At 54.0% G+C, this 10,157-nt stretch overlaps 1 protein-coding gene across 1 annotated transcript; it reads right to left on the reverse strand.

Annotated features, from left to right (window-relative positions):
* Positions 1–4,312: 4,312 nt before the first annotated feature.
* On the reverse strand, positions 4,313–7,073 carry ZNF768 (zinc finger protein 768). Its single transcript, XM_030300647.1, has 2 exons — positions 6,697–7,073; positions 4,313–6,405 (listed from the first exon to the last, which is right to left on the reverse strand). Exons 1-2 carry the CDS (start codon positions 6,782–6,784, stop codon positions 4,829–4,831), a joined length of 1,665 nt encoding a protein of 554 aa, XP_030156507.1. The 5' UTR covers positions 6,785–7,073; the 3' UTR covers positions 4,313–4,828.
* Between the last annotated feature and the right edge of the window lie 3,084 nt (positions 7,074–10,157).

Below are 10,157 nucleotides of genomic sequence, written 5' to 3' on the forward strand. Positions count from 1 at the left end.
CTCTGTCTCTCTGTGTCTATCAAAAATAAATAAACGTAAAAAATTAAAATAAAGTAGAAACGTGATTCCAGGTGGTGAGGGTGTTGTGAAGAAAAGCAGGATAGCAGGTTAGAGAGTGATGGAGAGGATCCTCTCACCTCAGTGATACTCTGTGACACACAAACAACAGGTAAATATTTTCACTAAGGTTGGAAACAAGAAAATCTGGGAGGTTCATGTCAGGAACAGACCTGCCCTCGTCATGCCCAGGAATCTATATCCCAACTTGCTTAACAGCTCCTGTCCTCAAATACCTATGTGTCCTTCCCTGCCTCTGTGCCTTTGCACATGCTGTTCCCCTTGCCCAGTCCCACCTCTTCTCTATTCTTTAAAATCCTACTGAGCCTGACTGGCTCAGTCGGTAGAGCATGCAACTCTTGATTTTGGTGTTGTGAGTTCGAGCCCCATGTTGGGTGTAGAGATTACTTAAAAGTAAAATATTTTTAGGGGCGCCTGGGTGGCTCAGTCAGTTGAGCGTCTGACTTCAGCTCGCGTCGTGATCTCACGGTCCGTGGATTCGAGCCCCGCGTTGGGCTCTGTGCTGTCCGTTCGGAGCCTGGAGCCCGCTTCGGACTCTGTGTCTCCCTCTCTCTCTTCCCCTCCCCCACTCGTGCTCTGTCTCTATCAAAAAATGAATAAATGTTTAAAAAATTAAAAATAAAATAAATAAAATGTTTTTAAAAAGTAAAAAATAGGGGCGCCTGGGTTGCTCAGTCGGTTGAGCGGCCGACTTCGGCTCAGGTCATGATCTCACGGTCCATGAGTTCAAGCCCCGCGTCGGGCTCTGTGCTGACAGCTCAGAGCCTGGAGCCTGTTTCAGATTCTGTGTCTCCCTCTCTCTGACCCTCCCCCATTCATGCTCTGTCTCTCTCTGTCTCAAAAATAAACGTTAAAAAAACTTTAAAAAAAAAAAAAGTAAAAAATAAAACAAATAAAATCTTCCTACTTCGAAGCACTTCACAGCTTTTTTCATCCCCTCAGCTCCTGGACAAAATGACCCATTTAATCTCCACTTTACATACCTCATTGGAACACATAACGCTGATTGTGTGGGCTCCTCTCTCAAGACTAGGAGGTTCTAAAAGGCAGGATTCAGTCTTCACTCACATGTGTGACCAACACTGACCCCTCACCAAGGCTGGCACAAGTAAGCGTTTGATTCAGTGGCCCTCACGTGTTTTGGTCTCAGAACCCTTTTATACTCTTAAAAATTAAAGATCCCCAAAGAGCTTTTGTTTATATGGGTTATATCTATCGGTGTTTATCCGATTAGAAATTAAAATGGAGAGGGGCGCCTGGGTGGCTTAGTCGGTTAAGCGTCCGACTTCAGGTCATGCTCTCACAGTCTGTGAGTTCGAGCCCCGCGTCGGGCTCTGTGCTGACAGCTCAGAGCCTGGAGCCTGCTTCGGACTCTGTGTCTCCCTCTCTCTCTGCCCCTCCCCCACTCATGCTCTGTCTCTCTCTCTCTCTCTCAAAAATAAATAAATGTTAAAACAATTTTTTTAAAGAAATTAAAAGGGAGAAAAATGTAAAAACATAAGGACACCCCAGCCCACGTTCCCCACAAGCTGTCAGAATGATGACACATGTTATCACATGTCATGCCGCCTCTAGAAAACACTATACTCATGGCACAAAGTGAGAAAGTAGCACTTGGTCTCCTTGGGAAAAGAGTCAAAACCTAGTCAGACCTAGGTTGGAGTCCAGGCACTGCTGCTTTGTAACTAAGCTGCGCAGGGCAAGTACCTAACCTCTCTGGGACTCATTTCTTCATCTGTAAAATGGGAATCATAGCTGCATAGACCTCAGAGCTGTTGTGAACGCGAAATAATACTGGCAAGCTGTTGCTAGCACCTAAGTGCTTGATAAAGGTGGTAGATACGAATGGTTTCGTTGCGGGGCGCCTGGCTGGCTCCGTTGGTGGGGCACGCGGCTCTTGATCTTGGAGTTGTGAGTTCAAGCTCCATACTGGACGTAGAGATTACTTAAAAAAATTTTTTTTAACGTTTATTTATTTTTGAGACAGAGAGAGACAGAACATGAACGGGGGAGGGTCAGAGAGGGGGAGACACAGAATCCAAAGCAGGCTCCAGGCTCTGAGCTGTCAGCACAGAGCCCGACGCAGGGCTCGAACTCACGGACCGCGAGATCATGACCCGAGCCGAAGTCGGCCGCTTAACCGACTGAGCCACCCAGGCGCCCCGAGATTACTTTTTAAAACATGGTTTAGGGGTGCCTGGCTGGCTCAGTCGGTTAAGCATCCGACTCTTGATTTCAGCTCAGGTCACGATCTCACCATTCAGTTCATTGGATCAAGCCCCGCTTTGGGCTCTGCCCTGACAGTGCTGAGCCTGCTTGGGATTCTCTCTCTCTCCCGCTCTCTATGCTCCTCCCCTGCTCATGCATACTCGCTCTCTCTCTCAAAATAAATAAATAAACATTAAAATATAGTTCAGTTGTACAGGATGATGTGGTGAAAGCGGCTCACTGGACTGCAGGTCAAACGACCTAGTATTGGAGTCCTAGTTCTCCACCGTGACCTTGGGAACGATGCGTGCCCTTTCTGGGCTTGGCCTGCCCCGCCTGGGATCTGAAGGTACCTCAGGAGCTCTCACGGGGAAGAGAGGGGTAGGGGCGGAGCAGCTGAGTCTCCCCCTGTCATTTGATCTGCTTTAATATATTAAAGTTCTGGAAATAGCATATAGGCTACTTTATCAATGAACCGTGCCCGGGGCCTCCCAGCTTTCAGTGGCCCACAAACACGTTTGGGAGTTGAAAAAGAAAATCAACTCCAAAATATGAAAATTAAATTGTATAACTGGGATAAATGTTAAAACAAATGTCTATAAATGTAGTATGTCAGGTGGTCAAATGCAGTTCTATTTAACACATATAGGTACATATATGAAGTCTATCAAATGGGGGAGGTGGAATATTTCATTTAATATTTGAAGTTCTGTGTGGTAGGATGTCTGTACAAGAATGTGCCTAAAGTTTACAAAGGTCTTTAAAAGACCAAGAGATGTTACTTGAAAAATAATGTCCCACTTCCAAAACTAAAACTTTTTTTAAAAACGCTAAATGTGCTTAGAGAAGTTATTTGCTTCTGACAAGTTATAAGGCCCTATAGACGGGCGTGGGGCTGGGGGTGAGGTGAGGATTCTGAGGCCCAAGAGCCCTCATAGAGCGAGGATTCCTCACCTGCCTACGTGGCTGAGCCACCGGGGGCCGATGGAGCCAGGCAGACGTGGTCTGAATGTCTCACTGCCTCTTATCCGTGCAGTGACTTTGAGCAGCTCTGCAAACTCATTTTCCTCATGCGTGAGAAAAGAATGAAAGAGCCTGTCCTACTCAACTAAGGTAAAGGCAGGCCATGCCCCAGGAGCTCCCAGGCTCACCCACAGCACCAACTCCTCATCCTTTCCTAAGAGCCAAGTGTTAGGAGGGCTGAGGCTTAGGAAAGAAAAGTAGGCTAAAGGTGGGGTGGGAGCAAGGTGACCCCAATAGGTCTAGGGGTTCCCCAAAACAGGCAGAGCTGTAGCAAATCAGGCACAGCTTGGGGAGTGGGTCTTTTTTTTTTTTTTTTTTTCAGTTTATTTTGAGAGAGAGAGGGCAGGGGAGTGGCAGAGTGAGAAAGAGGGAGAGAATCGCAAGCAGGCTCCACACTGTCAGCTCAGAGCCCGACACTCTATCTCACAAACCGCGAGATCACGAACTGAGCCAAATCAAGAGTCAACACTTAACTGAGCCAGCCAGGTGCCCCAGGTGGGTTGGTTTTAAAGGCTAGACTTGTCCAATCCTCACGCTTGGTCCCACACGTGCCCCCTACAGGTGGGGTCGGAACTGCACACACTCCCTGCAGTTCTGGTGACTCAGGGTCCGCCCAAAGTGAAGGTTAGAGGTTCCCGCTGGGGAGAGGAGAGAGCGATGGAGATGGAACCCAGGCTCTAGACCTGGATACGAGAACAGGGTCTGTTCTCTGGTCCAAGGACAGACCAGACCCTCTGGTAAGAGGGATATCCCACAAAGTTGAAGGCTTTCTCGCACCTCCCACACTGAGCCCCCTCCGTGTGCAGGATTCAAAGCAGGAGACATGAACTTGGGAAGATATGGGAAGGTCATGTCTCTGGGGCATCGGATTATAAGATTCTCGTGACACGTGGAACATAAAAGCACTTCCCAAACAAGGCCCTATGGCTTTCACTGTATAGTTGCCACCGAGTGTCTCCCACTGCCCAGGGCACTGTCCATACACACATTTTAAGGACAAGTCTCTTTTACCACATAAAGGTTTTTATTGAACTCAAATTCAGGGGCTCCAAAGCCTGAGGAAGACAAGGGAGGCTGGGGTTTGCACCGAGGCCCAGGCCCCACCCCAGGGTCCCACTCCCCACCCCACTTACCCTCACCCCTTCCTGACTCAACGAGGGTCTCAGTAGCTACCAATCTAAGCTACCCCGCTCTAAGTAACCCTCCCCCCTCCCCCCTCCCTGCCTAGCGCTTTGCCAAGCCAGGCACCCACCAAGGGGCATGCTGCTGCCGAGGCCAGATCTCTGCTGACCTCTTTTCTGGATCTCTCCCAGAGCCTCCCACCGCCTGCTTGGCCTCTCTCCAACCCTTCTCCATAGCCCGTTTCCCATAAGTCTCCAGGGCTCGTGACTTCCTCCACCCTGGCCCTCCACTCCTCCAACCTCCTCCAGCTTTTCCACCATTCCTTCTAAAGGTTTCTCTAGCTTCCTGTCCCCTTCTCTTCAGCCCACTGCCTCCCCACCCCCGGAGGGGTCCCAGGTCAGCGGCGGCCAGCTGCGTGGGTCCGCTGGTGGCGGATGAGGTCGGAGCTCTGCGAGAAGGCCTTTCCACAGTCATCGCACTTGTAGGGCCGCTCCCCGCTGTGGACCCGGTGATGCTGCAGCAGCGTGGAAGAGCGGCAGAAGCCCTTGCCGCACACGGCGCACCTGTAGGGCCGCTCGCCTGTGTGGGAGCGCTGGTGCTGAATCAGCGTGGAGGAGCGGTTGAAGGTCTTGCCGCAGTCGGGGCAGCTGTAGGTGCGGCCTGGAAGGTGGGTGCGGGCATGGATGGCCAGCACAGAGCTCTGGCCGAAGCGCTTGCCGCACTCAGGGCACTTGAAGGGCTTCTCACGAGCGTGGCTGCGGGCGTGGGGGATAAGTGCCGAGCGCTGCGAGAAGCTCTTGCCACAGATGCCACAGCTGAAGGGCCTTTGCCCGGTGTGCACCCTCTGGTGACTGCGCAGGGAAGAGTTCTGGCTGTAGCACTTGCCGCACTCGGGGCAGCTGTAGGGCCGCTCGTGGCTGTGGGTGCGCTGGTGCCGCAGGAGGTAGGAGCTGTCACCGAAGGCCTTGCCACAGTGCGGGCACTTGTAGGGCTTCTGACCAGAGTGGGTGCGCTGGTGGCGAAGCAGGTAAGAGCTGTCAGCGAAGGCCTTGCCGCAACGGGGACACTTGTAGGGCCGCTCGCCCGTGTGGGTGCGCTGGTGTTTGATGAGGTCAGAGCTCTGGGAGAAGGCCTTGCTACAGACCTCACATTTATAGGGCTTCTCACCCGTATGGATGCGCTGGTGCTGGATCAGGGTGGAGCCCCGCCCAAAGCTCTTCCCACAGATACCACAGATGTTAGGCCGAGGGCCCTGCCCACCCCTGGCCCGGCCACCCCGCCGGCCTGGCCCCCGAAGGGTCCCGGTTAGGCCCAGGGGATTCTGGAGCATCTCAAACTGGGGTGTAGCCAGTAGGGCCCCTGTGGGCATCTCAAAAGGTGGCCCTAGGGGCAGGGCCCCTGTGGGCTGCTCCCCAAACCCCTGGGTGAAGGAGTCCAAGGGATGGACTCCCAAGGGGATGCTCAAGGGATTCTTTTCCTCCGGATTCAGAAGCATCTCTGCACCTTCCTGAAATTTGGAACTTTGAGCTTCAAATTCAGGGCTTTGGGTTTTGAACTCAGGATTCTGGGGCTCATATCCTGGGCTCTGGGGTGCATATCCAGGACTCTGGGGTTCATATCCAGGGCTCTTGGGTTCATACCCAGGGCTCCGGGGTTCATATCCAGGGCTCTTGGGTTCATACCCAGGGCTTTGGGGCTCATACCTAGGGCTTTGGGGCTCAAACTCAGGGCTCTGAGAATCTGATTCAGGGCTTCTGGGTGCAAATTCAGGGCTTGGGGGCACACACCCAGGGCTTCGGGACTCAAAACCTGGGCTTTCAGGCTCAAACCTGGGGCTTTGGGGCTCAAACTCGGGGCTCTGTGGCTCAAACCCAGGGCTCTGGGGCTCAAGCCCAAAGGGTATCTCTTCGACCTCATAGTCCCCAGTGCCTTCTTGTTGAGACATTTCTTCTTCCTCATTCTCACTCACGTTGCCTGCAGGATCAGAGAATTACAGAAAACCCATATTGCGTGGGGCCTGGAAGGTCATTTGGTCCCAACACTAGTTGTCACAAACCTCTCCCTCCTCCTCCAGCAGGGTCGCTGGCCCTTGAGCAAGTGCTGAAATTCCCACCTCCCCCTTAGCCGACCCAGGACATCCAGTCCCCGCCCCCGCCTCCTCCAAGTCCCAAGTGTCCAAGCCCACGGCTCTCTACCCCTCCCACGGCCCACAGCCCCCTCTCCCGCTCCCAGGCACGCTCCCCGGAGAGGCGTTCCCTCCCTCACCTTTGAGGGACCCTTCAGGGCTCCCCAGTTCATCAGGACTTTGCACATCCCTGGGCTCGAGGCCCCACGGCGACGCCTCCCGTTCCATCCCCGCCGGCTCCCAGTGCTGCGGCGGCGGCGATGGCGGACGATCCTGCGACCAGGCCTGAGTGCCCTGAGACCCGGGCCCTCGCCGCCCGCCTGTTCAGCGCCGCCCAGGGGACCCGGCTGCCCAGCCCGGGCCCCTGAGGCCGGACGTCTTGACCCTGGGCCTCTCCGGCCGGCCGGGCCCCTCCCCTACCCGCGGCCCCGCCCCCACCCACAAGGTCTCGCCTTGCCCTGGGGCCCTCAAAGGCCCCCGTGCGTCGTGGCCTCGGAGATGAGGGTCTTCACGACTCGCCCTGCCGCCCCCGAACGTCGCTCCCCGCCCGCGACCCCGCCGTCTGGCCCCCCAGCCCGGGCTGGGCTGCGGCTGTCCGACCCCCTCCCCCTCCCGCACAGGAAGTGTCCGTCCGCGGCCAGTTTCCCCCGCTGGCTAGCGCCACGGCCTCTCTAGGAGCGGCTGGAGGTGGAAACTCGTTGGCATTAACCCTGGGCTGGATGGCCCCGTGGTTGAGGTGGGGGATGACGGGGCGCCCTGGAGCCAGCAGGAAAGGCTGGGGCACTTTGTGTGCTGTGCCCTATGTCTCCGTCCATCCAGGAGCCTATCTATCCGTCTCAAGAGCCCTGCGTCCGTCAGTGCCTGTGGCCAAGGGCGAGGCGACAAGCGAGACCAAGGTCAGCGAGAAGGAGCGACGCTTCCCGGCGCCAGCGGGGGCGGTGTCTAGCTCCCCTCCCCTCTCGGGCCTTAGGGTCAGCTCCGGCCGCGCCTCGGGAACCTGGACGGACTCCCCGTCTAGTGCTCCTGAGTCTGGGACCTCCCTCCCACCCCCAACCCGAACTCTACTTCTCCACATCGGCGCGCCCACCCCGACTCCTCCTGGCCCCCTCCCCTCTCGGTTCCTCCTAATCTCCACCCTACCCCCTCCGGGAGGGCTAGGATCGTTGCCAGGGAAACAGCCCCGCCTCCGGTTTCCAGAGACACGGCCTCTACCTCCCAGGGACTACAGCGATTGGCCGGTAGAGCTCGATCGTCCCGCCTCCTCCCTCTACACCAATTGCTAGGCACTCATGGTCGCCAGGGAACGCGAGGCACCTTTCTCATTGGGTGGAGGGGGCGAGGCTGGCTCCACCCACCCCCGCGGCCAGAAGCGCCAGCGGGCTGAGTGGGAGGCGCTTGGCGTCTGCCTTAGAGTCGGGCGTATGCTTTCAGAACTTTTCCCGCCCCTATTTACCTTTCATTCTGTCTCGCCTTTTTGAAGAAAGCCAGGGACCTGGAGACACACAACCTTCCTACCCCGGTCTCCCGCATACTTCCTTTCCCAGCACTTTCCTTTCTCCCACACGTTTCTGGTGCTGAAAGGGCCAGTGGGCGGATTCTCCCGCAGAAAGGAGGCGGCTTTCTTTTCTATCACCTGCTTCTCCCTTCCACCTTCCCTGAAGTGGGATCCTTAGTCCCTAGTTCCTGGATTTTCTCACAGGGAGACAGGGATCCTATGGGAGTTACTTCCACGTGAGGGTGATGGAGTTCAGGAGAAGGAGAGAACCATCTGGCCTTTAAGGGAGCTAAGAACTCTCCAGTCCTGTCTGACTTGGGATAGAAGTTTGTAGAGGAAGGGAACCTGAGAAACACTGCCCTACGTGCAGCTCTGAATCAAGGAAAAAGTGACTCTGGAAAGACAACTTCATAGGATCCAATGCTTGTCCCTTTTTTTTTTTCCTCTCACCCTTGCTGCTGAAACTATTTTGGTAGTGTTCTTGACAGTTGATGAGCCAAATTCTCCCTGTATGCGTGATCGGGAGCCATGATTGTGTTTTCTTGTTGCCTTCTCAGACAAATGAAGGGAAGAAAGTGGTTAGGAGGAAAGATGGCATCTTCTATTCTCCTGAAAGAGATGAGAACAAGAATCTGGAGAATTCCAAGCGGTAAAAGCCTAGAAAAAGCAGGCTTACAAGTAGAATCACAATTATCTTCCTAGAAATAAAGCAGTAGTTTCCCCTCCAGAGGAACAGCTTCCACCTCCACACCTATCCTAAAGCCTTTGGCAAGGATGGCTCACACCGCCCAGCACTAGATGGTCCACGTGGGCAGAATACACTACTCACGCACTCACACAAATGAGAACAAGTCTCCTTCATTAGACGCTTTTTCTCTGACCGCCAAGCTGCTTACCCACCAGAAAATTTACACAGGAGAGTAGCCGTTCCCTGCAAAGTGTGTGGCGAGGCCTCCAGCCACAGCTCTGAAGTGGTCCCATCGCCTATACTCTCCACAAGCCCCACGTGTAGCAGGAGTCAGGCCAGGGCTTCAGGCTCCTCTGGCACCAGCATTTCCCCATGGAAATTCAGTCTTACTAGTGCCTAGAGTGAGAGTGGCTGACTTCCCGGTAGGCTCCTCCAGTACCAGTCCTATCCATGCAATGGACCTTTGAGAAGCAACCAGCCATAGCAGTGGGAGGCTCTAAGCACAGGGAATCCTCTGATGCAGGTTCCAACTTGATCCAGCACCAACTAATCCAAGGCAGGAGTCCACAGACCTTATTCTATCACTGTGCCCTGGTGAGGAAGAGCTGTGTGTGTGTCCTGAATTGGGGGGGGGGGGGTGCACCTTGTCCACAGCATCATCCCTGGTGTGCAGCAGCACTGGGGCAGAGCTATTGACTGTGCGGCCAAGGCTTATGGTCCAGCCAACTTGGCCAACACCCGAGCAAAGTTTCTCAGTGTGAGGGGGCTTCTGCGTGAACTGTCATTTCCCTGCATGCAACAGACAAGCCCTCTAAGAGGCCTTCTGTCAGATGCTACAAGAGATGCCCCTGTATTTTCAAGATTTCAGGTCCCCAGGAAAAGCTCAGCCATGGCACAGGCCCCTTTGGGACAAAGAAAATGGGAGTCTTTGTATATGGCTAGGTCATCCTCTGACCTGACACATTTTGCAAAATTAAGAGCAGCTAGAAAGTACTGTTTTCCTCAGCACATCATTACCAGGCATAAGATTCCATCCCAAGAGATTCTGATTCAATAGGCCAGAGACAGAACCCAGGAAGCTAGCTACATTTTAAAGTTACTGCATGGGATTCTGTGGCAGAAAGGCCTTATTTTGAAAAAATTCTGGCATAGAGGCGCCTGGATGGCTAAGTGTCTAACTTCGGCTCAGGTCATGATCTCACAGTTCACAAATTCAAGCCCTGTGTTAGACTGTGTGCTGATAGCTCAGAGCCTGGAGCCTGCTTTGGATTCTGTCTCCCCACCTCTTTACCCTCCCCCACTCACACTCCCATCTCTCTCAAAAAATAAATAAACATAAAAAAAAAAAAAAAAAACTGCCCTAGAGCAGGTTTTTGCTTCTTTGGCTTGTAAACATCTTTGCACATCCTGTTCCTAGA

Source organism: Lynx canadensis, chromosome E3 (assembly GCF_007474595.2).
Source record: "Lynx canadensis isolate LIC74 chromosome E3, mLynCan4.pri.v2, whole genome shotgun sequence".
In the NCBI taxonomy this organism is placed as follows: Eukaryota; Metazoa; Chordata; class Mammalia; order Carnivora; family Felidae; genus Lynx; species Lynx canadensis.